Source organism: Podarcis liolepis (assembly GCF_965112155.1).
Source record: "Podarcis liolepis genome assembly, chromosome: 7".
NCBI lineage: Eukaryota > Metazoa > Chordata > Lepidosauria > Squamata > Lacertidae > Podarcis > Podarcis liolepis.
Window position 1 is genome coordinate 77,297,550 of NC_139561.1, and position 27,931 is coordinate 77,325,480.

Genomic DNA, 27,931 nt, shown 5'->3' on the forward strand with positions numbered 1-27,931 from the left:
TTTTTTTAAAAAAAAACCTTCCAATTAATCAGGTCCATTCATTTCAGCTGGTGTGCTCTGAGAATGAGTATATTGGATAAAATCCTTTGGCTGGGGTGTAAATGGCAAGCTGGGGGAACAGAGCAGTGCTATGAGGAGAATTCGGCTGATCAGGGCAGGTGACTTCCATGGTTACACAACCAGACGTGCATCTGCAGTACATCAGATGCGCACTGGGCACAGACTTATTAATATAAGAATGCAATGACAACAAGGTTCTGCTTCATGTCTGAAGTGTGTCAAGTTCTTTCTTCCAACCCTCTCTCTGCATAGACCTCTCCTGTTATTTGCATTAAAAAGATGGGGGGGGGGGGTTGGCAGTGAAAGGATTGCATTAGCATGTGCAGAGATACTTTGTTCTGCTTAGGGAGCCCTTTCAGCACTAACTTGTCTACTGAGGGCCTCCTGCACATCACTGATCACGTGACCCATTTGCATTGCAGAAAATGCTGAGAATGGAAAAGCATCATAAGGGATGTTATATTGGTTCACATGCTCAGACCGGTCAGGTTTCACTGTCAAGTTCCATGAACTGGGAATGTCCATAAACTCACAGATGGGCTGTGCCTTGTTGTAGCTGTGCACTGAAGATCAGCAGTGATCACTGGCTTTGATCTTGGAATGACATACAGTGGTACCTCAGGTTACATACCCTTCAGGTTACAGACTCCGCTAACCCAGAAATAGTGCTTCAGGTTAAGAACTTTGCTTCAGGATGAGAACAGAAATTGTGCGGCGGCAGCAGGAGGCCCCATTAGTTTAATTGGTGCTTCAGGTTAAGAACAGCTTCAGGTTAAGAACGGACCTCCAGAACGAATTAAGTACTTAACCCGAGGTACCACTGTACATACTTCTGAAGGGAGACCCTGAACAGTGACTGAAACCCCCTATGCAATTTAAAATAACCAAGGTACTTTGAGCTTATCTCCGACAAAAGCCTAATAAACAGGTACAGGCACATATTTCTAACTAAATGCTCTGCTGGTGATGATTTGCAACTGTATACCCTGCATAACCTTGAAAGGGGAAAGTAGCTTTGGGTTTTTAATATCTTGGAGCAGAAATTAGATCCTGTTTACAAGTTCCCCTCTCCCCCTCCCCTGCCCAACACACAGCTCTGCTCAAACAGGTGATTTCTGAGAAAACGAAAGTTAGTGGGGTTGCTGTAGGTCCTCCTCCTTCTTGCAAATCCTTTCTTGGACAGGGCTGGGTCCTGATTGGGTTTCTGAACTCTTATCGCAGTACAGTGTGTCAAAAGATCTCAGATTAAAATAGCCTCTGCTGGCACTCAGAGCGTGGGGCAAGAAATCCCCCCTGCAGACACTTCTCAGTTGGCTTGGCAGATGCAGCTGCTACCTGCCTGTCCAGTCTGCAAGTAGATGGAGTCGGAGTGCATGTGTGGAAAGAGCTCCAGCTCCCAAAGCTGACCATGTGAAAGCAGGATTGATTATAACACAAACGTCCTGGCAGTGACAAGGAAAATATGTCAACCAATTAGTTTATTTCATGAAAGCTTATACTCCGCTTGATTCTAACAAAACCTCAAAACGGTTTGCAAAAAGATAAAACAATAAAATCAGGGGGAAAATTACAGCCGTGCTTTAAGATATGCAAGAGTTAAAATACTAAAACAGATTAAAATTACCTCAACTTTCTATTTAACAAATGCATTGGGGAGGCTCCTGTCTAGCTGAATGCCCTCCTTCAGTTTCAGTGTGTATGAGGGAAAGAGCATTGTGAAATAGATGTTGCATGGGGCTTGTGATACACAGCTAACTCTTGTTCCTAATGTAAAAAGCAAATGCAGCATAGAGAGAGAGAGAGAGAGAGAGAGAGAGAGAGAGAGAGAGAGAAGAAAGGTGAATGCTGCAGCCTGATAAATTACAGATTGATACCATCCTTGCAAGCAGATTCACATAGGACACTAGTGGGTTGTTGTTTTTTAGTCTGCCATCAAATTCATTTGGGGACTGAAAGAATTAGAAATATAGTAAAAAGTCCATTTGTCCCAAAGTCTCCTTTTGGTATTGGTCTTAATTCTTATACATTGGGTAAAGGTTAAGTTAAGGGACCCCTGAGCATTAAGTCCAGTCGCAGACGACTCTGGGGTTGTGCTGCCCATCTCGCTTTACTGGCCGAGGGAGACCATTTGTCCGCAGACAGTTTTTCCGGGTCATGTGGCCAGCATGACTAAGCCGCTTCTGGCGAACCAGAGCAGCGCACAGAAACTCTGTTTACCTTCCAGCCGGAGCGGTGCTTTCGAAATGCTAGGTTGGCAGGAGCAGGGACCGAGCAACGGGAGCTCACCCCGTTGCAGGGATTCAAACTGCTGACCTTGTGATCGTCAAGCCCTAGGCTCTGTGGTTTAGACAACAGCACCACCCGCATCCCATCGCATACATTGGGTAGAGATACTAATTTAAAAAAGTAACGGTAGGGTTATTATGCTTGCATTCAGATTATTTCACTTAGGTGTTTTTTATGAGAAGCTTAATGTTTATGGAATTTTAAAAATAAAAAACCTGATCATCTGATTATTATTTTTTAATGTCTTTTGGTGGTGGTGGTTGTCTTTTTAAAAAAACCACACTGCCTCTTCATGATTAGCAAATCCAGAATAACTCATGCCAATTTGCTCTATTATCATTCATGATACGGATGGGAGAATTGATCTTTTCTTAGTGCAGACTTTGAATTATCCGGGTTCGATTTTAAAGCTTGGGACACACACAAGCCTTTTGACCTTCCCAGACTTTGCGCTCGCCATGTCTTCTGGGAGCTTGTTTTATAAAACACACAAATGAAAACATGTATAATTCACCAGACACTATATATCAAGCAGTTAGTCATCATAGTCCACCTGTTTGCTGCTAAATGGACTTTCCTCCCTCTGACTCAAGAGCTTTGGACAAAACCCTCTTGGTGTCATCAGCAGCACCCAATATGCATTTCTGCAGCATGAAGTAGGTGCGAGGTAGCGAAATCCCAAGGGACAGAAGGCAGCCAAAGATGGGGAAATGCTCCCAGCGGTGATATTCATAAGCCATCACTGAGAGTCCCACCAAGTCTGGCAGAACCCATAAAATGGCAGAGAACATTCCCAGGGACTGCATTGCTGCTTTAAGGGCTGTGCTTGTCTTACCAACACGCTGGGCCAGAGCTGCAAGGGATGGATTGTCCAGGCCAAAGTCTAGGAAGCACCAGGAGCGGAACTTACTAAACAGAAATATGGGGAGAAGGAAGGGAACTGGGCTTCCAAGAGCGACCAGCAAAACAAGCCTTTTAGTCCAAATCTTCTCCTTCACAGTGGTTTTCTTTTTCTCTAAGACAGCCAGGCAGATGTTAGGGAAGCGGAGCAGGAAGGCTTGCCTCTTCAGCCGCAAGAGATCGTTCTTCAGCGTTTCCTGCAGGAGAGGGAAATCAAAGTGGTCGGCTTCCCAGTTGGAGACGATGAAGACTTGTGGGTCCCTCACTCCTTCTCTTACCAAGCACTCTTTGCAGTCCTCCTGGATGTGCAAGAGGACCTTCTCCTCATTGTAGTCAGATGGCTGTTGCCTCTTGGCGGCCGACAGGTCCAGGTCTGCTTTGGTGCGCACAAAGTAGAAGCTCTTGCCCATATCTTGGATCTCACGGACCAGGTCAGAATGGGTGGAGCGGAAGCGCTGGGAGCCGACGATGACGAAGAAATCAAAGTGATTCAAATTGACCTTCTTTTCAAATTTGTCCTCTCCAAAAGTTGGCGTTCCCCTTCCGGGGTGGTCCCAAAGGATCACTTGCGGAAGTGTCGGGTGTGGGTAATCCTTGATTTGAACAGTCGTCATCTGTATGCCAGTCGCAGCGGCACGTGGGTCATCAGCACGAAGACCCAGCATGGCATTGATGAAGGAGGACTTCCCGGAGCCGGGCTCTCCTACTACGGCAATGTGGAGCGGAGTGCTGTTGAAAAAGTGCAGTGGTTTTGCCAGCACGTGTGACAGCACGTGTGACAGCACCTGCCAACTGGCCCTGAGAAATGGCTACCTCAAAGTCTTCCACCATTGTGGATCTCAGTGCGCTGTAGAGAAAGGAAGCAGGAAAATGTTAAGTGACCAGCCTAATTAAAAGCATTCATTAGTGGCATGCCCTCCATAAAATTTCCAGTGTTGACAATTTTATAATCATTTGCCAAGCAACAAAGCTTTACAGGTATAAGGTATGAATCCCATCAGATCCCATAATTCAGAAGTGAGCGCAAGGATAAAGTGCCCAAAGGTCATGCGACATCAGGAGCTGGAGTTGGCGAACAATAAAACACCCGTTGTCAGTGACATTAACTCTTTACTGAAAGAAAACCAAACAGCGCAAGCTGACTGAACACAAGTCTTCCCAGTATCTCTTGCCCCAATGAAGCAGTCATAAGGACTGTAGGTCCCCACATTCCCCGCTCTCTAAGGCCCCTTCTTCCCCAGCAACCTGAGATTCTTTCGTCTTGTCTCTCATTGCTCTGCCTCTTCGTTCCTCTTCATCTTCTGCGAGACCAGGTGGGAGGGAAACTGGTTACACCACAAGGGGGAGATTCCCTGTCTCTACTCTGCCTCTTCACCCCCTCCAGTTCTGCCTCTGATTCTGGACTGCTCTCTGCCACAGACTCTTCCTGCTCACTAAACCTTGTTGCCTCTTCAGCTTCCAACATCTCCTCCTCCTCCCAGTCTGCTCTCTCTTCTCCATCTGACCACTCATCTCCATCTCACCCCCAATCCCTTGGCTCTGAGACTTCTTCCCCTGGGGGTTCCCCAACTGCTGCCTCCCCCCACTCCTCTGCACCCAGCCAACCCAGGACACAGGAGCAGAGCCCAAGAGCCCTGAATATAGAGAGGGACATGAGGAAGGGGACTCTCAACATTTTAAGAAACTGCACTTCCTGGTTTTTTTTTTGTTTTTTTAGGTTGGGGACGGAGGCTGTGTCCATTACATTGATGATTAAACCTCACATGTTTTTAGAAAGATGCAACAAAGAGTTATCAGTCTGAAGGTGCAGAAGAGGAGGGTCTGGTCAAAGAGAAGAAGGGGTTGGGGCAGTTTTACTTAAGTATGTTTTAAGAGTGCATCCTTTAGACACTGTATGTAAATTCTGCCCCTGCTTGTCATTGAAGTCAGAGGTTTTCAACCTTTTTGAGTCCATGGCTCCTTTGACCAAGTATCAGTTATGCCACCCCTTGCCTGCAGAGCAGGCAGCCTCTCATTCTTTTTCAAACACCACCCCTCCCCTTGTAAAGTCTTCCCTCAGCCTCCTCTCCTCCTCTCCCCTCTCTGGCATCCACTGCTGCTGCTTGTGGTCTCTGAGTTGCTCTCCCTGCCCTCAAGAGAGGTGCCTCCTCACACTGCCCCACAAGGACCTGGGACTTGTCTGTCCATTCCCAACAGCAAGGGCTGGTGGTCTGGCTGACTGGGCTTCCTCACCCCCTTGCCTGCTTACTCTGAGGCCCCCACCCCCTTGCCTGCTTACTCTGAGGCTCCTAGAAAACCAGCACCCCCTGGCCAGTCCCAGAGGCACCATTCGCCTAGGGATCCTGTAGCCTGGGCTGCTGCAACAAATAGCTGTGCAAGCCTTTGGAGGAGGGAGGGAAGGAAGAGGGATGGAGGCCAGTGTTGCCCACAGCACCCCTGACTATCATTCAAGGAACCCCAGGGTGCCACGGCACACTGGTTGAAAACCACTGATTTAAGTAATTAATAACCACATATGCCTAATGTGTCTGACTTCCCCCACCCACTTCCCCCCCTCCCCCAATGTGTATATTACCAGCTTTCCAAAGGAATGGTTTCTGTTCTCAGATTCGGGAAAATGTCCCCCCTCCTTCTCCCCAACCTGTGGAAGGACCAGACACAAATTCCTCACCTCTTGACCCCTCAGCAAACCTTTATTCCCCCCTTCTCTCTCCCCCCCTCCGAAGAAGTCACCCGGAAGGCTGCTGAGATTTTGTGTTGGTGTTACTGAGAGAGGAAACTGAGGGGGTAAAAAATCCTCTAAACAAACAGGGGGGGGGCGAAGTGCAGAGCAGGGTCTGGCTTGTAAAGATGGCCCAAAACTGGTCGTTTCTCACCCCCACTCCCCACCATCTTACCTTCAGAGAGGGAGAGAGTGGGATGGGAGCTCTTTTCCTTCTGATCCTGGCATCCAAGGTGAGGGAAGAGCCCGGACACGAGGGGAGTGGTTAATGAATGAGGTCTCTCTCTCCCCTCCCTCCCTCCCTGTTCCAGGTGTGTGTTGGGTAGGCAGGTGAAGAGCAGCCTGGAAGGGAGGGCTGTGTGCACCAGTGGAGAGATCTGGGATCGCCAGGTGGGGGGGGCAAGGGAGGTGGGCTGTGGACTGTGTGTGTGTGTGTGAGAGAGAGAGAGAGAGAGAGAGGGAGAGGGAGAGGGAGAGAGAGACGAGAGCTCTGAGACCAGAAAGTTATCCTTGTGGAACTAATCAGTATGATATGGTTCGTATGTCTGTTTATTGTTTTACAACTGAATTACGGTACATTTAAAAAAACTGTCAAGTCACATGAAAATGTCATTCTCTTTGCTGAAACATTTTATTAAGAAATAATGAATTTAATACTGGGTTTTCTTTGAAAGAATTCATTACAAGGGGAAGTGCGTGAGGAATTGAATAGGTGGAGGAGAGAGGCAAAGAAGACTAGGGGGCGCAATCTGGACGGTTCTGCCAGGGGCGCCAGATCACCTGTCTGCTCTGCCTGCTTCCAAATAACTCCCCCCGCCCAGTCTGCCAAACCCCAAAAAGGAAAGAGGCAGGAGGCGAGAGGAGCAGGAGGGCAGCCTCGTAGCAGCTGCAGAGGGGGACATCGAATGAACACGCGTCACCGTTCAAAGGGGAGACCCGTGTTGATTTCAGAACAGTTACTTACAACTCTTAGAGTAGCACCAGCTCTGCTTGCTTCCTTGTGATGGCATGTTATCTATTCCCTTCATAGGCGCCGACTCCATGGGGCTTGAGGGGGCCCGAGCCCCCTCAAAAATTCGTTTGGGGGGGCTCAGCCCCCGCAATAATCTCGGGCGGCGGTGGGCGCGTCTGCGGCTTTTATAGGGCGCCCGGCGCGCACCAGCTCGATAACGGGCACCGGCGCGGCGGGGGGCGTCGGGCGGGGGAGGGGGGCGGCCGGCCTGTCTCCTTGGCAACCCCATTGAGCAGCGCCGGCTCCCCCGGGAGGGCCATCCCCCCGCGCCGCCGATCGCCAACACCGCCGACGCTGTGGCTGCCCGAGCCCGAGCCCGAGCCTGAGCCCGACCCCGAGCCTGAGCCCGACCCCGAGCCCGAGCCCAAGCCCGTCAGTCAGTCAGGAAGGAAGGAGAAATGGGGAGGGAGACGAGGGAGGAAAATTGCGCGCAGGGTGAAGAAAGGAGAAGGGCGAACGAGACGAGCTTCCAACCCAAAAAAGGGCTGGAAGACTGGGAGGATGCAGGATCGGGAAAGAAAGCGACGCCTTCCCCGCCCGCGACGTCGCCCGCTTGTCATTGGCAGCGCAGCGGGCGCCCAGAGGGGCTGGGCACCGGCGCAGGGCCGCTCCGCAGCCGCGGAGGACAGCTGCGCGGCTAGCAAGGTGCGCCGCGTAGAGCGCGGCCCTTGTGTGGCCCGGTGGCCAGGCAAGCTCGGGCGGGGACCCCCATGCGAATCTAAGACGGGAGAAGAGGGCAGAGCAAAGGGGGTCCCTTCCCCAACCTCTGGCTCTGAGACTTCCCTGCGCCCCAGAAAAGCGAAAGGATTTTCTCTTCTTCTTTTTTTATAAATATTTTATTAAGTTTTCAAATACAAAGTTAGAAACATACACTGAAGAAAAAAGTAAAAGAACAAGAAAAAGAAAAAAAGAAAAAGAAGAAAAGAAAACCAACCATTCAACACATTTTTTATATAACTAACTGGACTTCCTCGCATCTCCCTTACCCTGCATTCTTTATAATAAAGATATCAGCAAATTATTACCTTGTTTCGTACCTTATTTTGTACTTTTCAAATACTATACCTCTAAATTTAACATACTTTTCATCAGTTACTTATATCTTAAATTAAACATAGTATTACCTTAGATTTTGACCTTTTCTTACTTAAAATATAATTTCCTGTTTCCCAAATCTAATTGCTGAAGCTATAGTTTCCGAATCGTGTAAATTTTTAACATTCATACAACTTATATTGTTTTTGTAAATAGTCCTTAATTTTTTTCCAGTCCTCTTCCGTTGTTTCTTCTCCCAAATCTCGGATTCTGCCAGTCATTTCAGCCAGTTCCATGTAGTCCATCAATTGCGTCTGCCACTCTTCCAGTGTGGGCAAATCTTGTGTCTTCCAATATTTTGCGATAAGTATTCTTGCTGCTGTAGTTGCATACATAAAGTTCTATCCTTCTTTAACACTTTCTGGCCAACAATGCCCAAGAGGAAGGCCTCTGGTTTCTTGGGAAAGGTATACTTAAATACCTTTTTTAACTCATTATAGATCATTTCCCAGAAGGCCTTCACTTTTGGACAAGTCCACCAGAGGTGAAAGAATGTCCCTTCAGCCTCCTTACATTTCCAACATTTATTATCAGACAGGTGATATATTTTTGCAAGCTTGACTGGGGTCATGTACCACCTATAAATCATTTTCATAATATTTTCCTTCAAGGCATTACATGCCATGAATTTCATTCCGGTAGTCCATAACCTTTCCCAGTCCTCAAACATGATGTTATACCCAATATCCTGAGCCCATTTTATCATGGCTGATTTGACTGTCTCATCCTGAGTGATTTTCTCTTCAACCTGCCCTCCATCCTCTTGCAGAAAACTCTTTGCCTGCCCTGCCCGTATCTCGTTTTTGCTTTTTAATTCCACACACGCACCCTTCGGACTTCGTGGCAATCGGGCGCGCGGGTGCGTTTCCTAAGAGAGTGAGGACCCCCGCCTCCTCCCCACCTGCTCCCTCGCCAGCCAGCCAGCCGCGCGCCCTAGCCGGAGAGCCCCGGCCGTCCCCGTCGCGCAATCAGCTGGATCTCCCTTCAGCCGGCCGTGCTCACAACTCGGCCCAGGGACCCCCAGCAGCGGATCTCCGGCCCAGCTGAAGAATCTGGCAACAAGCTCCCTCCTCCCCAATCGCTCCGCCAAAATACGCTCCAAAACCCCCCAGATAGGCCGCCGGCCGCCAAGTCTAGTGGCGCCCTGAGCGAGGGTCTCTCCCCAACACCGCCACCTCGAACTGCGTTCTCCCGGCTACCCGAGCGAACCAGCGGCAGGACCCCGGTGTGGGCCCCCCCAATATTTTTTATAAGTCGGCGCCCCTGATTCCCTTTGCAGCGGGGAAGAAGGGCAGCCTTCTCCAACGTCATTAAGAGTAAAAATAAACGATTTTGCCGCCCCACGCCTAGCAATGAGCTCAGAGTCCCCTTTAACGCAAACACGCTCAGAGAAAAACAAAAAATACGGAAATCATCAGAGCCCCAGGAGAACTGCTCACCTTCTTACCTGTTGCCAGTCCGGATTTTTTTGCAGTAAAGCTCAGTTCCCTCTTCGGAGGCTTTGCTTGCTGGTCTCTTAGCCTTTTCTCCGTCCAACTGTCTTTCTCTCTCTCGCTTTTATTCCCTCTCCCGCCCGATCGCCGCACTACTAAAAGCAAAGAAGAAATCGAAAGTACGAGCGAGGACGAGATTGCAACGCCTAGCCAGAGCCGCAGTCCCCGCTAGAGGGAGCTCCAAGCAGCCTGATTGACAGCGGGGATGCTGCCTTTCCTGGGAAGGTCCCAAAGGCTCACTCGTGAAACTTGAAGCATCCGAGATGGTTAATCCTATACCTCTGCCGTAGTTGCCTCTGTGCCCGTCTCAGCAGCTCCCGCGTTTTCTGCACTTAAGCCCCACATGGCACTGATTTCAGGGGGTTGATCTAGATGACCCTTGGGTTCCCTTCCAAATCTGCAATTCTACGATCCTAGATCCTAGCGGCGGGAAATGTTTTGGCACCTGCAAAGAAGAAAACAGGACAGGTCCTATCGCCTGTTTCAGCTGCTTTGAGGTTTATTGCAATTAAGCAGGACATAAATGCTGCGAAATAAACAGTGTTGTTCCACAATACTTCCTTCATGGCTTGGATGCCTGCAGCTCACGATCTCGTTGGTCCAACAGCAGCAACATCTGTACCATGATGTATTTATTGCTTTAAAAACATCTTCCAACAAAGCTTTATGTATAGAATGAGTCAGTGCCCATCATACTTGCTAACCCCTATTAACCAGGGCCAGTGAGAACAATCATGCAGGCAGGATAAAATCTGCCACTCACTCCTGATATTTGGGTAGATCTTCTGTAATTCAGAGCAGAGCTTTTAGTGTGACTTCCCCTGTTCTGTGGAATAGCATTCCTGCAGAGATACAACAGGAGCCCACTACCCGCAATTTCTGGAAACAACGGAAGATGTTTTCATTCCGACAAGTTTTCCCAGGTGGATGAATAGGTTGCTGCCATGAGTGTCTATTTAGCATTCTTTGGAAACATATTTACTTTTTTCTGTGTTGTTTTAACTGCTTTTCAGCTGTGTTAATTGCATTTTGTACACTGCCTTTTGAGGAAGATAATAATAATTATAACCCTAATAAATAGAAGTCCTGATGTATTTTCATGAGAACTTTTTTTAAAAAGGAAATAGCCAGCTGATATGGAGATGGGAAGAGCTGAACTTCAATATTGGAAAAATGAGAAACAGAGAGAAACTGAAAATAATAAATTTGCCCACTTCCTGCAGATCTCCCCCTACGCTGAAGGAAATACTTGCTGACATTCCCCCTTCTACACAAATGTTAATGGGGCAGGAGTCCCTGTCCTCTTTTTCATCTCATCTCCCCCTCATCTCCTCTAAAATCTGCTCTGGAAAGTTGCTCCCAGCATTTGCTTGGGTGAGGAGAAAACATGATGCAGACAGTGATGTTGAAGCTGGAAGCTCCTCATATCCTTCAGAAGAAGGATTTTGACAAGCTGGAACTTGTACAGAGGAGGGCGACCAATCAAACCTCTGGAAACCAAGCCTTATAAGGAATGGTTGAAGGAGCTGGGTAAGTTTAGCCTGGAAAAGAGGAGATTGAGAGGAAATATGATGGCCATCAAATATCTCAAGGGTTGTCACACAGAAGAGGGAATAAGCTTGTTTTCCTCTGCTCCAGAGGGTAGGGCGTCAAATGGCTTCAAATTACAAGACTGCACAAGAGGAAGAAATAGTTTATTTTTTAGAAAAGTGCTAACATTCTGCAGGCTGCAGAGCAGCTATTGAGCCCGCATGACAAGCTGGCTTTGCAAACCAGGCAGTCAGGAAGGACACCAAACTCTCCTCAGAGTGATCCTACCGCAAAGCCTGTGTCTTATCTGACACCTTCAGCCTTAGGGGACATCATTGGGGGGGGGGGCACCGGGCATTGCTCCCTTCAAGGGTTTCTCCAGCCTCATGCAGAGAAACTTGCCTTCCCTTCCCCCAGCTTGTCCTCCAGCTTCCTTCAGTCTTGGGATCTGGAGCTCTTCGCCACCCCCACCCTCCGACTCCCTCACAGTGCAGACCAGGCAGGCAGGGAGCAGCTGCATCTGCAAAGCCATCAGAGAAGCATCTACAGCAGGAATTTCTTGTCCCATGCTCTAAGTGCCAGCAGTGGGAATTTTAATCTGAAATCTTTTGACACACTGTACTGTGGTAAGAGTTCAGAAATGGCTGGCGCTAAATAAGTTCCCTATGGCAGAATGCCCCTATCACTATGGGTCTTTCGGAATCTGGGATATGATCAAAAAATAATAAATCGGTGCAATCATGTACTGCTCAGCAACAGAGCATTTATAATAAATTATATTATCAGCTCTGTTGCTGTTTATTTATTTATCCTGCTTAATCTCAGAAAGGGGAAAGTAGCTGCAGCTTTTTGTTATCTTCAATCAGAAATTACATCCTGTTTCCAAGTTTTCTTCTCCCCCACGCTTGACCAGCACACAGTTCTGCTCAAACAGGTGATTTCTGAGAAAAGGAAACCTAAATGAGTTCACCCTAGTTCCTCCCCCTTGTAAATAATTTCTTGCACTGTGCTGGGTCATGACAGAGAGCAAAAGGAAGCAGAAATTTCTCCAGCCTGAAAGCAGAGGAGGAGAATGCAAAGGAAGTTTTCCCCAACAGTCCAAAGAACGAATTTGTTTGGAGTCTTTGTATCATGTCATCCTATTTCTCCTGAGTTTTGATGCAGTGTGTTCCCCACATGACTGGCTCCAAAGGGCAGAAAAACTGAAGCATATGGGGTGGTGTGGGGTAAAAACAGGAGCCCTATGCCTAGGATACCACAGTTATGGCTTCCCCCAAAGAATTCTAGGTATGATAGTTAGTTAAAGGTGCTGAGACTTGTTAGCAGCCTCTTTAATCAGCAGTGCCTGGGCACCATTTTTGCATGCAGAGCTGAGCCGCGATGGGTGAAAGAAGGAGAGGAGCTGGGGAGCATGAGAATGACTTGCGCACAGTTATAGGACCAGCTACCAGGGGCCGAGGTATTGAAATATTGAAATATTGGAGGGGGGCTGCTCCACATCTTGTGATCTACGAGGTGAGGCAGGGCTTACCTGCCTCCCCCCATATTTTAAGTTGGCACTCCAGCACACAGTCCTGTTACCTCTGTTGCTTGGCTCCCTCTCCATCTCCAAGCCCAGCAGGAGTCATGTTCCTGCTACTTTTTCACAAGGGCAATGCCCATCAACTTTTTTGGGAGGGGTTGCCCCTCAAATATGATATTTGCAGGGGAAACACATGTAGACTCCTAACTCTGTGGTTAAAGTGGTTATCAGAGGCTGTCACAGGGGGAGGGGCCTGCTCTGAAGCATGCTGGGCAAGTGTAAACCCCATGAGACTCTTTTCACTATAAAAAAACGATCTCGTGAAGCTCCTGTCAGAAGTCCCTACCGGCATTAATGAGTGACTCTCAACCCTTCAAATAAAGCTCACCAAAAACCAACATGCTACTATTATAAGGCTTATGCATCAACACTAGATGCTGATGAAGATATTAAAGAAAAATGTTACTCTCAGCTGGATACCGTCCTATCAGAGACGCCTAAGAAAGATAAAACTATCTTCCTGGGTGATTTAAATGCAAGAGTTGGGCAAGATATTGTTCTGTGGCCTGGGACTATTGGGAAAGAAGGAGTTGGCAACAGCAACCAGAACGGAATCTTACTTTTTACGATATGTGCAGCACACAACATTGTTATTACCAAAGAGTTTTTACACACTCTTTCGACAGAAAAATAAATTTAAAACTTCATGGAGGCATCCTCGGTCAAACCACTGGCACCTCTTAGACTATGTTATTGCCCATGCTAAAGATTGATGTGATGTGCTCCTTACCAGAGCCATGACAAGTGCTGATGACTGCCAGTCAGATCACCCAGTGGCGTAGCGTGGGGGGTGCCAGGGGTGCCGGCCGCACCGGGCGCAACATTTTTGGGGGCGCGTTTGGCCGGCCCCCCTCGAGGAAGTGGGAACCTCTCCAAGGCACAGCGTGCCGTCGGTAGAGGAAAAAAGCCGCGCAGCAGCAGCAGCAAAGTCGGGAGGAGGAGGAGGTGGAGCGAGCCTGCTAATTCCTTGCTGGGAATTAAGCGGCTCAAAGAGGCAAAGGAAAAGAGGTGGAGCCGCTGGCCCGGAGGGGAGGAAGCTGGAAAGAGCAGCGCGCCAAGCGCACGTGACGCCCAAGTGCAGGCTGAGCTCCCCGTGGCAGGGGCGGAGGGAGCCTCCCTTCCTTTTAATGGGCAAGCATTTTCATGCGGGGAATCGACAGCAAATCCTCGGGCAGCTCTCGGGGAAGGGGGCATTTGGGAGAAGTGTGGATACCTCGGTTGGTTGGAGCGCGGCGATGAGAACGCCAAGGTTGCGTCTCTGATCCTCGTTTGGGACGGCTGCATATTTATCCCTGCATTGCAGGGGGGGTTGGACTCGATGACCCCCAGGGTCCCTTCTAACTCTATGATTGGCGGGGGGGGGGGGGACTGAGAGGCTGGCCTTAGGGACAGAGGCAGATCTAGCTGCTCCAGCGCCCGGAGCGGTGCACATGCCATGGGGTGAGTGTCCCAGGGGGAGAGATGCCCATGGGGGGGTGGAGCGAGCTGTCCATGCTGGGCTGCTTCCTGGGGGGTGGGGAGCCATGCCGCTTTGCCAGCGCCCTTCTTCCTTTCCCTCTTCCTTTTAACAGCTATGGGGAGGCTCCCCCCCCCAAGCAGCCCGGAAGCGAGGGGCAATGGCGCGACGCCGGCCCACAACTCCAAAGCCTCCCCCAGCTGTCAAAACAAAGGGGGAAGGTGGGGAAGGCCGCTGGCAAGGCGGCGCATCTCCACCCCTTCCCCTGACGGCTCGGGGTAGGCCTGGGAGTCACGGTGCGCCGAATGTCATCCCCCTCAGTGATGACACCTGGTGTGGACCGCCCCCACCGCCCCCTTCCTCTGCCCCTGCTTAGGGACAGGCAGAGCCTGGGCTCCTCGGAGTTGACAAATGGAGGGGTGCACATGGAGGGACCAGCAGCTGGCCAAAGAGGGGAAATATTATTGACTTATTCGCAGAATCTATAGCCTTCTCTACAGCTGAATTCTCCCCACTCCCAAGAGTGGGGAGCAAAGTAATGAAAACAAATAATAATAATAATAATAATAATAATAATAATAATAATTATTATTTATTTAAGCCCTGCCTATCTGGCTGGGTTTACCCAGCCACTCTGGGTGGCTTCCAACAGAATGTTAAAGTACAATAACCTATTAAACATTAAAAGCTTCCCTAAACAGGGCTGCCTTCTGATGTCTTCTAAAAGTCTGGTAGTTGTTCTTCTCTTTGACATCTGGTGGGAGGGCGTTCCACAGGGCGGGCGCCACCACCAAGAAGGCCCTCTGCCTGGTTCCCTGCAACTTGGCTTCTCATGAGGGGACTGCCAGAAGGCCCTCGGAGCTGGACCTCAGTGTCCAGGCAGAACAATGGGGGTGGAGATGCTCCTTCAGGAAGAAGAACAATTTACAAAATCTTTTAAACAGGTCCATTGAAAAACTAATCAACGTCCTATTTGTCTGGGGGGAGGTGGGGGGCAGTGCCTGCCTGCCCCTTTCAAGCACGGCTGGGAAGAGGCCTCTGCAGGCTGAGCAGTGGCGTAGCGTGGGGGGTGCAGGGGGGGCCGGCCACACCGGGCGCAACATCTGGGGGTTAGGGTTAGGGGGCGCAAATCCACGGGTTAGGGGGCGCAAATTACTTCCCTTGCCCCGGGTGCTGACAACCCACGCTACGCCACTGAGATCACCGACTAATAAGCTCCACAATGGCTTTGATTATACCTCAACGCAGGCTTCAAGGAAGTAAACCAAGGCTCAAAATGAACACCCAAACCCTTCAAGATCCCATTAAGCGGGATTGCTTCCAAACGACTCTTAAGGACCATCTGCTTTCAGAATTCCCTGATAACATTGAGGAACACTGGACCAAGCTAAAACATCCATTATAGCAGCCTGTGAACAAACTATTGCACACCAAACCAAGAAACACCAGGATTGGTTTGATGAGAATGACAGTGAGATTGAATGCATGATTGACAAGAAAAGGAAGGCCTTTCAGATCTGGCAAAGAGATAGAAACTGTGCCGCTTAGAAAAAACCCTATGCCATTGCTAAGGCTGAGGTTCAAAGAAGAACCAGAGAACCACAAAAAAACCTGGTGGATAAAAAAAGCTCAAGAGATCCAGCACTTAGCTGACACTCATGATGCACAGAGTTTCTTTAAAGCCACAAAGACCATCTATGGGCCAATAAATCATGGCATATGCCCCCTACACTCAGCAGACGGTATCACACTTCTAAAAGATAAAGAAGCTATTGCACTGCACTGGAAAGAATATTACCAACATCTCCTTAACCGCAACTCACCCGTAGCTGCTGAGGTCCCCTCTCAAATTCTGTAAAAGCAAGTTAGAGATGAGCTTGCAGTATCTCCAAATCTGGGAGAGTTGTGGACATCTATTACCCAAATGAAAAACAAAAAAGCCAGTAGACCTAATGGATACCTGCTGAAATCTTCAAAGTGGGCGGAATTGAACTTACACAACAACTTCACAAGCTCATTGAAAAAATCTGGGAAAGAGAAGAGATCCCAGCAGACTTTAGGGATGCCAAAATTATCAATCTCTTTTAAAAAGGTGACAGAACTGATTGTGGAAACTATTGAGGCATCTCTCGGCTGCAGCCGGCAAAATTATTGCAAGGATCTTAGCAAACTGTCTCTTAACAATATCCAAGGTGACCCTTCCTGAATCCCAAAATGGTTTTCGGCCTTCTAGGGGGACAGCGGACATGATTTTCACCACTCGACAGCTTCAAGAAAAATGCAGAGAGCAAAACCAACCCCTGTATATGGTGTTTATTGACCTGACTAAGGCGTTTGACACTGTAAATCGTAATGCCCTGTGGACTTTTCAATCTGAGCAGGCTGAAAGCAAAGAGTGAGGTTACCATAACTTCCATCACAGAGCTTCAGTATGCTGATTACAACGTAGTGTGGGCACACTCAGAGGATGACCTCCAAACCATCCTAAATATCTTTGCAGAAGCTTGCAAAAAGCTTGGCCTATCACTCAACATCCAAAAAACCAAAGTGCTGCACCAACAAGTACAAAACAACCCCTCTGCACCACAAATCCAACTCAATGGTGTAATGTTGGAAAATGTTGATCACTTCTCCTACCTAGGCAGTTATCTTTCTACAAGGGCCAGCATTGATGCCGAAATCCAGCATCACCTGAGCTCTGCGAATGCAGCTTTCTCCTGATTGAAGTGCAGAGTGTTTGAGGACCCGGACATTCGCAGGGAAACCAAAATGCTTGTTTACAAAGCTATTGTACTACCAGCCTTACTATATGCTTGTGAAACATGGACCACTTATAAACGCCATCTCCATCTCCTCGAAAGATTCAATCAACGGTGTCTCTGAAAAATTTTACACATCACTTGGGAAGACAGGCGAACTAATATCAGTGTGCTGGCAGAAGCAAAGATGACCAGTGTTGAAGTAAATGGCATGGCATAGGTCTCTCCTATGAAAGTAGCTGTGGGTTTTTATGATATTGCAGTAGAAATTAGATCCTGTTTACAAGTTTTCCTCTTGGCCTTCCCCGCCCAGCACACAGCTCTGCTCAAACAAGTGATTTCTGAGAAAACGAAAGCTAAATGGTGTTGCTGCACATCCTCCTTCTTGTAAATCATTTATTGGACTGTGCTGGGTCCTGATTGGGAGCAAAAGCTCACACTGCTTCAAAACTCAGGAGAAAAGTCTTAGAAAAGCTAATTCTGTAACCTAGTAGACTGCAGTTGGGAATTTTGATGTGAAAATTCCAAACAGGAGGGAGGGGGTCCAGGCAGCGAGCAACCACAGCCTCTTCTGCACCTGTTTGTTATGCTCAAAGCCTAGCTGAGGGGAGACCACAGATTTCCTGTTGCTAGCACCAACTCACAAGAACGAAAGCACCAGTCTCTTGAGATCTTCTAGCTCTTCTGCCACAAAGTCCAGAGAGGACAGGAGAGAGTGTGAGCAGCTGAAGTGAGAAGACAAATTATCCAATCCTCAAGCGTCTGTTTGTCAAGAATCTCAAGGAGCAAGTAAGTCTTAACAGAGGTCCTTCAAAGTCCTTCCCTCCCAGCCTCCTTTCCCCTTGCTCAGCTGGCAGGCTTGTGATCCCAATGATGTTTGAGCTCCTGCTGCCCTTGAGCTTCTCCCCTAAGCTTAACAGCAGCATTGGGGGGAGAGGGATTATCATCAGAATCATGGGATGGGGAGGGAACGTTTCAAACTGTCCTCTGCCTGCAAATCCTTTCTGTCCTGTTGAGCTGACTGGGGAGTATCTGAGAGTGTTTAAAAGGAGGCTAGACAGCAGAGGTTAACAGTTATCTGAAGCCCACCATCCCCGATTGCCCATGAAACTAGGCAAACTATCTGGAACCTCCCCTTCTCCCACCTACAAGATGGCTGATCAGTGGAAAGGTACATTGTGAGCCTCATAAGACTAGGCAGGTGGACAAAAGCAGTCTGAGGGGTGCAAATGGCATGCTTCTGAAGCAAAGTTAGAAGACCTCCCTCTCTCTCTGCCGAGCAGTGGCAAGAGCCTGTGGGGTTCCTGGCATGCACCCAGGGTCTGTCGTCCTTTGGAGAACTGAGACACGGCAGAGATTTTAAGAAATATGCTTTATTCACCTATTCATCCTATTTTCAGTCTGCACGGAGGGAGTCCAGATCTTACAGCATGCTCTTTTCAAGAGGGATTTGTTCCCCTACAGTAGTGCAGCCCCAGGGCATTTCTCCCAGTCAGCCTGCAGCCAGTCTGCCCAAGATGGATCCCAGTCTTTCTTCCTCCTTCTTCCTCCCAGCAACACTTCCTCAAAACTCTTCATTTCCTGCCACTGTAAACACCCCCATCACTTTGGTAACATCTGTCTCCCCTCTCTGATGGTCCATCAACACCTTTTGTCCTGTTAACAGATTTGCTCTTCACCCTGCCCACACTCTTACATTTGCCTATTTAAAGCACATTCCCCATACATTTAAAGCACATGGCTTCCCCCAAAGAATCCTGTAGTTTACGGGTGCTAAACTTTTATATGTGTTTGAGGAACTACCATTCCCAATATCCTTTGGGAGGAAGTCGTGTGCTTTAAATGTGTTTTGAACCTGCTATAAATGTGTGGTGTGGATCTACCCTACGTTCTCTGTTATGGGATGCATCTCGGCCTGACTGAGAAGGACAAAGCTGGTTCAGTGGCAGGCTGGCAGGCTTGTGATCCCAATGAGGTTTGATCTCCTGCTGCTCTGAAGCTTTCCCCTAAGATTAATAGCAGCACTGGGAGGAGAGGGATTATCATCAGAATCATGGGATGGGGAGGGAAAGTTACAAACTCTCCTTTGCCTGGGCTGTTGAGCTGACTGGTGAAGAGCTGGAGTGCATATAAAGAGTCTGGACAGAAGAGGTTAACAGTTATCTGAAGCCTCTCCCCCCCCCAATTGCCGATGAAACTAGGCAAAAGTGAACAATGACTGGCTGTTATGCACATGAACTGCTCCACTGGCATCACCCCAAATGCATGCACAATCTAGTTTTTGCTTGGAATGAAGGTCACTGGAAACGGTGGTGTCTTTTTGATATATGGTGCTGTGTGTGTGCGTTGAGTGTGCACACCCACTCATCACCTCAGCACAAGCTGAAAGGTCTCACAGCAGTAACACTCCCAACAGATGTTAATTCCCCAAAAGTTTTCTTGCACGGTTTCAGCACTGACAGCAAGTCTGGTCCTTGTCTTCCCATCTCCAGATGAGACTAGACAAAGGCTAGCCCTAGTCCCTGGTGAGGTGGCATCCAGCCAGTGGATGTGGGAAAGCTCACCCTCTCCTTCTTGAAGCATCACTAGCTAGTCATTTCTATGGCAACACATCTGTAGTTCACCAACACTTTAGACATGGAAATAGATGCCTAACAGACTGGTCCAGATCCATGAACTTGGTCAGACCAGTTTGACCACTTCAGCAGTTCCTTCTACTACAAAATCCAGCCTTACAGTTATGAAACCACAGGCTTAGAGGGGACCCAATTATATCATTTCATCTAGCTCCCAATCCTAGAATCATAGTAGCCAACTCCTAGGGGCCGAGTGGGCTTCTCCCCCCAGAAAATACTCGAGGGGACCAGGCCCCCCAAGTTAATGGGCATCACCATTCAAAAAAAATTATTATTATTATTTTTATTAAGTTTTCCGCAATTAAACCACATAACAGAACAAATAACACAGAAAGGAAGAAGAAAATAAAATAAAAAGTGCACCCAAAAAGAAGGGGAGAAAAAAACCCCCACACACAGCAGAATAAACCTCTTATCCACCACCATATAAGAAATAAACAATAAGAGTGAACTTAATCTTTTAAAAGCCCATACTTATTTACATATTGGTTGACTTCCTCCATTCCCTCCCTCCTGAATTTCCTTGTATCTCTATGTAACAGCTTTCCAATATCATTCCTAAACCAAAATATTTCCAGTTATTATCTAACTTATTCACTTTTCTTACTTTCTAAACCCCATTTATTTAATAAATCCTATTTTAATCCTAGGCCTATTTGGTACTTTCAACTGATTTCTAATTTTTTATGTTACAATATTTATTCAAATAGTCTTTAAATTTCTTCCAGTCTTTAAAATAGTCTTTAAATTTCTTGGTATTCCTCTTCTTTCTGGTCGCGGATTCTTCCAGTCAGGTCAGCTAGCTCCAAGAAATCCATCATCTTCACCTGCCAATCTTCCACAGTTGGTAATTCTTGTATTTTCCAGTTCTTAGCTAGTAAAATTCGAGCAGCCGTCGTGGCATACAAAAATAATTTAACATCTTTCTCAGGCAATTCCAGGTCTGTTATCCCAAGAAGAAAGGCCTCTGGTTTCTTAATAAATGTATATCTCAACATCTTTTTAATTCATTATAAATCTCTCAGAAGTCTTTCACCTTGGGGCAGGTCCACCACATATGAAAAAAGGTGCCTTCATTTTCTTTACATTTCCAGCAAAGATTATCACTATTGTGATAAATCTTTGCTAGTTTTACTGGGGTTAAGTACCACCTATACAGTGGTGCCTCGCAAGACGAAATTAATTGGTTCCGCAAGTTTCTTCTTCTTGCGAGTTTTTCGTCTTGCGATGCACGGTTTCCCATAGGAATGCATTGAAAATCAATTAATGCGTTCCTAGGGAAACCGACTTCAGACCAGGTCCGGGGACAGTCTGTCCCCCGACCTCTTCTGAAGGCTGGGGGGGGGACAAGGGCTTTTCTTCCCACCCCCAGCATTTTAAAAAACCCCGGGACAGCGGAGGGCTTCTCCGCTGTCCGGGGCGATCTTAAAATGCTGGCGGGTGGCATTTTAAAATCGCCCCGGGACAGCGGAGGACTTCTCCGCTATCCGGGGCGATTTAAAAGCCCCTGGGAAGGCAGGCAGGGGGGACAAAGACTTTTGCCCCCCGCCAACCTTCAGAAGAGGTCCTGGACCTCTTCTGAAGGCTGGCGGGGGCGAAAGTCTTTGCTCCCCCGCCTGCCTTCAAAAGCTGTCCGGCCAAGGCTTCGCGGACCTCTGCCGGCATGCGGAAGCCTGCGCGCGCTGACATCAGCGCGCCCAGGCTTCGCGGACTGCTCCGCCAGCAGCGGCAGCGCTGCCGCTGCTGGTGGAGCCTTGCCGGCATGCGGAAGCTTGCGCGCGCTGACATCAGCGCGCCCAGGCTTCGCGGACCGCTCCGCCAGCAGCGGCAGCGCTGCCGCTGCTGGCGGAGACTTGCCGGCATGCGGAAGCCTGCGCGTGCTGACATCAGCGCGCCCAGGCTTCGCGGACCGCTCCGCCAGCAGCGGCAGCGCTGCCGCTGCTGGCGGAGACTTGCCGGCATGCGGAAGCCTGCGCGCGCTGACATCAGCGCGCCCAGGCTTCGCGGACCGGTCCGCCAGCAGCGGCAGCGCTACCGCTGCTGGCGGAGACTTGCCGGCATGCCGAAGCCTGCGCGCGCTGACATCAGCGCGCCCAGGCTTCGCGGACCTCTCCTGCCTTCAAAAGCCGTCCGGGATAGCGGGAAGCGCTTCCCTGCTATCCCGGACTGCTTTTAAAATGCTGGCGCTGGGGAGCAAAGCCTTTCGGCCCCCGCCAGCCTTCCTGGACCTCTTCTGAAGGCCGGAGGGGGGGGGAAAGGCTTTGCTCCCCACCGCTAGCATTTAAAAGAGGTCCCCGGAGATTTCCCTATGGGCTTTCGTCTTGCGAAGCAAGCCCATAGGGAAATTCGTTTTGCGAAGCGCCTCCAAAACGGAAAACCCTTTCGTCTAGCGGGTTTTCCGTCTTGCGAGGCGCTCGTCTTGCGGGGTACCACTGTACATCATTTTCGTAATATTTTCATTTAACATCGTACATGCAGTAAACTTAACCCCTTTCCTCCATAACCTCTCCCAATCCTCCAACATTATATTATATCCTACATCTCTTGCCCAATCAATCATTACCGATTTTACTTGTTCATCCTTTGTATGCCACTCTAACAACAGATTATACATTTTAGACATATTCTTAACTTTAGTGTCTAACAACTCCATTTCCAGTTTGGATTTTTCTGTTGCAAAACCATTTCTCCTATCAATCTTATATAATTCATTAATTTGGTGATATTGTAACCAATTCACTTTATCTTTAATTTGTTCAAATGGTTTTAGTTTAAAGCCTTCATGATCTTCTAGAAATAAATCCGAATACTTCAACCATTTATTTTCCATATTTAACTTTTTGGGGGCCTGTGCTCCCATTGGCGAAATCCACTTGGGTGTTTTTCTTACTAGAAGATCTTTATACCTAATCCATACATTGTATAATGCCTTTCTGATTATATGCCTTTCTTATTATATGATTCTTAAAACCACTCTGGACCTTTAACTTGTCATACCATAAATATGCATGCCATCCAAATCGATTGTCCAGTCCTTCCAAATCTAAAACATCTTCATTTTCTAATTGAATCCAGTCCGTAATCCAGCAGAAGGCAGCAGCTTCAAAGTATATCTTTAATCTGGCAGGGAAAATCCCCCTTTTTCTTTTACATCTGTAAGTAATTTATATTTAATTCTGGGTTTTTTCCCTGGCCAGATAAATTTAGACAGTGCCTTCTGCCATTCTTTAAAACAATTAACATTATCAATAACTGGTAAAGCTTGGAATAAAAACAACATCTTTGGCAATACATTCATCTTAACCACCGATATTAGGCCCATCAATGAAAGTTTTAAATTTGACCATATCTCAAGATCTCTCTTGATTTCATTCCATAATTTTTCATAACTATCTTTATATAAATTCAAATTTTTCACCGATAAGTTCACACCCAAACACTTAACTTTTTTCACAAAAGCAAGACCTGTCTTTTCTAAGAGAATTTTTCTTTCCTCATTATCTAAATTCCCCCCCAAAACTTTGGCTTTCCTCTTATTTAATTTAAATCCTGCTACCTGCCCAAACTCCTGTATCAGTTCCAGTGCTTTTATTGCACTAGTTTCTGGGTCCTGTAAAGTTAATACCAGGTCGTCAGCAAAGGCTTTTAATTTATATTGCTTGGATCCTACTACAATTCCTTTTACCTCCTCCTCTTTCCTTAACATATTTAGCAGAACCTCCAGAACCAAAATAAATAGCAGAGGGGAAAGTGGGCACCCTTGCCTGGTTCCTTTCTCAATTCTTATTTCTTCTGATACCACATTATTGACTATAATTTTTGCTTTTTGTTCAAAATAGATCGCATTAATACCGTTTAAAAATTCCTGTCCAACCTCTATTCTTTCCAGATTTTTTTCATAAATAACCAAGAAACATTGTCAAAGGCCTTTTCAGCATCTATAAACATTAACATTGCTTTACAATTTCTTTTAGCTTCCAGCCTTTCTAATACATCAATTATGTTCCTAATATTATCTTTCATATGTCTCCCAGGCAAAAAAAACCTGCCTGATCCTTATGAATATAACGTGATAGAACCTTTTTCAATCTGTTGGCCAATATATTTGCAAAAATTTTGTAATCCACATTAAGTAATGAGTTCGGTCTATAATTTTTCATGTCGGATCTATCTTGATCTGGTTTTGGAATCAGGGTTATAAAAGCATCTTTCCAGGTTTCGGGTGCTTTGTCCCCTCTTAAAATTTTATTTCACACATCTGCTAACGGCTGAATTAACCAATCTTTCAAAGTTTTATAATATTTGCAGAAAAACCATCTGGTCCTGGGGCTTTGCCTAACTGCATCTGGTTTATTGCTATCTCAACCTCCTGTCTTGTAATCATACCATTAGGTAGTATCATTTCATCCTCGGGAATTTTTTGCATTTCATTTGCTTTAAGAAATTGCTCAATTTTGTCTTTATCTTCTTTACCTTTTTTATACAGCTGTTTGAAATATTTCTGAAAACATCTTCTTATATCTGCAGGGTTTTCCACAGATTTCCCAACAGATACAATATTTGTAATGGTACTTTGTTTCTGTCTCTTTTTTAATTGCCAAGCCAACAATTTTCCACGTTTATTTGCAGATTCAAAATTTATCTGTTTCATCATTTTTATTTCCCATTCTATTTCTTGATTAATAATTTGAGAAAATTAGATCTGCAAAGCTTTAATTTCTTTTTGAATCTGTTGATTCTTAGGCGTTGATCTTAGGCTCTTCTCTTTATGTTTTATTTGAGACAGGATTTTTTCTTTTTTCTCATTCTGTATCTTTTTCTTTATCGAATTTTGTTGTATGAGGAAACCTCTCATTACAGCCTTACTTGTGTCCCAAATGACTCTTGTTTCCACCTCTGTGCTCATATTTATTTCAAAATAATCTTTTAGAGTCTTCTGGGCCTTACTAATCACCTGTTCATTCCTCAACAACTCATCATTCATCCTCCATCTGAAGGAACCCTGCAGATATAATTTCATCTCAAAAAAAAAAAAAAAACTTCATTGTGATCAGAGCAAGTCTTAGGGCAAATTTCAGTTTTAGTAAGCCTAGGAACCAAGTCTCTGGATATTCATAAATAATCAGTTCTCAAAAATGATTGATTTGTATTTAAGAAGAAAGTGAAGTCACTCTCCATTGGATTTCGTAGCCCCCATATGTCCGACAGGTCATATTTGTCAGTCATCGTCCGGTTCAGATTTGGGGAGTGGTCTTCTCCGGCTTCTCCTCCAACAGAAAAGGCGGGGAAGTTTCATGGGACGTCTCTCCTCCCTGTGTTTTAACCCCCTCCTCTCCTGTGCAGACAGCACAGGGACCGGCTCTCCGTCTGTTCCTGTGTGGTGCTGGGGCTCTGCTTCAGAATCAGAGAGCCTCCGGGATCTCTCCCTCTTCCCCATCCATCACTTCCTCTCTGTCTCCCTCTGCCTGTTCCCGCTCCTCAAGGCATTCCCTGGCAGTCCCATGACAGTGAGCCACTTCTGGTAGGAAGCTTCCACACCACAGTTTATTGAGGACTTCTTTCTACTTATACATGGAAGTTTTTGAGTGTCTACATGACAATGTCCTCATCAAAATTCCAATGTTTTCTTGGCATTTAATCTGAATTTACAGTTTCTGCGCAAAACTCAATATGTAAAAACGAAAACAGAAAAAGCAAGGAAATTGAAAGTCTGGATTCAATGGGGTGTGTGAAATATAAAATGGCATTTTGATAATGATGCTGTTGTGTGGACACTGAGAAGAATGTAAATTTAAGACCAACACCGAGTACAAAAGAAATTCCTTGTAGAAATGCCCACAGTATCAAAATTCAAACTTTTTCTTGCTGTGCAGAGAATATTTATATTTGAGCTGAGTGTAAATCATCACTGAGTTTCCCAGCTAGATGGGCCAATAGTATTGACCAAGCCTTTCTGAGCTCTCCCTTTTTCTTCTAGGATGAATTCATATGCAGAAAAACTTTCATCGTTGCCTGAGATTTTCCAGGGTATATTGAAAAATATAGACGTGAATTTAGACCCCAAGACACCTTTCAATATAGCAAACAAGATATATGAGAGTTTTATGGAGCTTTTCAGTGATGGTGGAATGAAGGAAGCAGCTTCAGAAATAAAAAAGGAGCTAGAAGAGATGGAAAACACTGAGCTTCACATTGCCATCACTGGAGAGACGGGCTCTGGGAAATCATCCCTCATCAATGCTCTCCGAAGCAAGAACGCAGAAGATGATGGTGCCGCCCCTGTAGGAGTGAAAGAAACTACAGTGGATTCAAATGTGTATACCCATTCTAACTATCCCAAAGTGAAATTCTGGGACCTGCCAGGAATTGGATCCCCAGATTTTTCACCAGACAGTTACCTTCAGAAGGTGGATTTCCAACGCTATGACTTCTTTATCATTGTTGGCTCAGAGAGATTCCGATCCAACCACATTGACCTAGCTCAGGCGATCCAGAAGATGGAGAAGAAGTGTTATTTTGTGCGCACTAAAGTAGATTCAGATCTATCCAACATGGAAAGGTCTTACCCAAATACCTTCAATGCAGAGGAGGTCCTTGAAATGATGAGGAATGACTTCAAGAAGCAGCTTGAGAAGTGCTTCAGGAACACCATCCCTCAAGTCTTTTTGATCTCCTCTTGGGACCTTGACATGTATGACTTCCCCCAACTGGTGGAGACCTTGGAGAAAGATCTGCCCAGCCTGAAGAGACTTGCATTCCTGCTCTGCCTTCCCATGTTTTCCCCTGAATTCACAGAAAAGAAGAAATCTGCGCTGAAGAGCCACCTGCGGAAAATATCCCTGGCATCTGCTGGCATCAATGCTATTCCCATTCCAAACCTTCCTCTGGCTTGTGATGTTGCCCTCTTGTGTGGGTCCATGGTTGCCTTCTACAAGATGTTTGAGCTGGATGATGTCTCCTTAGCTAGGCGGGCCAGATTGGCCAGGAAGCCTGTTGAAGAACTGAAGGCCGTGATGAAGTCTCCTCAGGAGAAAGAAATTACCAACGATCTGGTTATAAAACTAATAACCAATTATGAAAAAGAATTATTCCGGCCTTCCCTAGTTAGAAGCTTGGTAGCAGCAGGGGTGTCTTTTGTCATCACTTATTGGATGCTGTCAAGCTTCCTGGATAATCTAGCTGAGGATGCTGATAGGGTTCGAAAGAAAGCCCTGGAACCCAGAGCCCCAGGCAGGCACGGGACTTGATGCCACCCAAGGTGAAGTAAGCAGGAGCTGCTGCTGCTGCTGCAATGGCAAACATTCCCACTTTGGCACCCTTTTTCATTCTCATTTGGGCTGGTTCTAGAGACAATAGAGCAGACCCTATAGCTGACTTGCCTTACCGCAATACAACACAATCAAGCTTTAAAAAACAGGAATAAAAAGCAACAATTTTACAATTTTTGTAAAGTCCTTTGGAGACAAGCATGCCAGACAGGCACACCACTGCTCCCCATTTCCTGTATGGAACCCAATACTGTTATGAATTGAACTGGCCAGGTTTAATCATCCCACCCTTAGAGATTCATAAACATGTCATGTCCACAGTGAATGCTATTTTTAACTGATACATTTAAAGTATGCTCAGATGTAAACTAGACACATTTGTCATATTGATGTAACGTCCTATTGAAACCTCTCTGTGTAACTTCTACCCAGGTATGCCTTTAAAAAAGAGAATTGTTTGACTTTGATGTAGTTTTATTAGATGTTGCTAAAACTGTTTCTTTAGATGATAGTAGGCAATAATCAAAATTACTGTAGAAGTTGAAGTGTAGGTATTTTGGGCATATAGTTTTTTCCTTTCATGAAGTTTTCTGTGAACTGCCCTGAGACCTCTGGGTACAGGGCAGTATATAAATTCAATTTAGAATAATAATAATAATAATAATAATAATAATAATAATAATAACAATGATGATGATGAAGTTGCAGATTTTGTGGAATGCAATCTTGCCTTTCATCGATAACTGAGAAAGCGTAGGGGAAAAACCTCCTGCAAATAAGAATTTGGGAATACATACCCCTTCCTTGGAGCTCATTTGGCTTATGTAATATTTTGCTTCCTGTCCAATTCTAGCCTTGCTGATTCAGGCAATTATGATTTAGTTAAGATTTAGTCAAGGTTTCTCAGCCTTAACAATATTTCAGATTTGTAATGCTAACATACTATACTGTTTTTATGTTATTAACCTCATTTATCTTATTTTCTGTAGTGCTCAATTAAGTTCCACCAAGTAAAGGAAAGGCATTTGCTATGTGTCTGAAGACTCATCCTTGAATACTGAATTTTCTGTGTTGATATGAAGGGGGAGGGGGGCTAATTTCGTCATAAATGGAACTGAGATGAGAAACTGGA

General features: G+C 46.4%; 4 protein-coding genes and 2 pseudogenes across 15 annotated transcripts in view; 2 read left to right on the plus strand and 4 right to left on the minus strand.

Moving 5' to 3' along the window:
• The window catches only part of LOC310712399 (interferon-inducible GTPase 5-like), a 65,864-nt gene extending 55,798 nt beyond the window's left edge, over positions 1 to 10,066 (minus strand). Inside the window, exon 1 of one of the 2 annotated variants that reach the window (XM_083515426.1) lies at positions 9,848 to 10,066. The gene's annotated coding sequence lies outside the window, so the exon portion shown is untranslated. The remainder of the gene's footprint in view (positions 1 to 9,847) is intronic. The other variant, XM_083515425.1, reaches the window with a different exon arrangement.
• The window catches only part of LOC310712383 (interferon-inducible GTPase 5-like), a 323,482-nt gene that overhangs the window by 101,466 nt on the left and 194,085 nt on the right, over positions 1 to 27,931 (minus strand). The gene's annotated exons all lie outside the window — the stretch shown is intronic.
• The window catches only part of LOC310712385 (interferon-inducible GTPase 5-like), a 190,647-nt gene that overhangs the window by 76,208 nt on the left and 86,508 nt on the right, over positions 1 to 27,931 (minus strand). The gene's annotated exons all lie outside the window — the stretch shown is intronic.
• The window catches only part of LOC310712403 (interferon-inducible GTPase 5-like), a 144,657-nt pseudogene that overhangs the window by 30,283 nt on the left and 86,443 nt on the right, over positions 1 to 27,931 (minus strand). The window lies entirely within an intron of this gene.
• LOC310712395 (interferon-inducible GTPase 5-like) overlaps positions 1 to 27,931 on the plus strand; it is a 195,324-nt pseudogene that overhangs the window by 14,959 nt on the left and 152,434 nt on the right. The window lies entirely within an intron of this gene.
• On the plus strand, positions 108 to 27,876 carry LOC310712396 (interferon-inducible GTPase 5-like). Of its 2 annotated transcripts, XM_083515409.1 has the most exons (3): positions 108 to 428; positions 17,605 to 17,684; positions 25,509 to 27,876. In XM_083515409.1, exon 3 carries the CDS (start codon positions 25,510 to 25,512, stop codon positions 26,776 to 26,778), a length of 1,269 nt encoding a protein of 422 aa, XP_083371535.1. In that variant the 5' UTR covers positions 108 to 428; positions 17,605 to 17,684; position 25,509; the 3' UTR covers positions 26,779 to 27,876. The 2 variants fall into 2 exon arrangements, with proteins under 2 accessions (XP_083371535.1, XP_083371534.1); XM_083515408.1 differs by lacking the exon at positions 108 to 428 and having other exon boundaries at positions 17,309 to 17,684.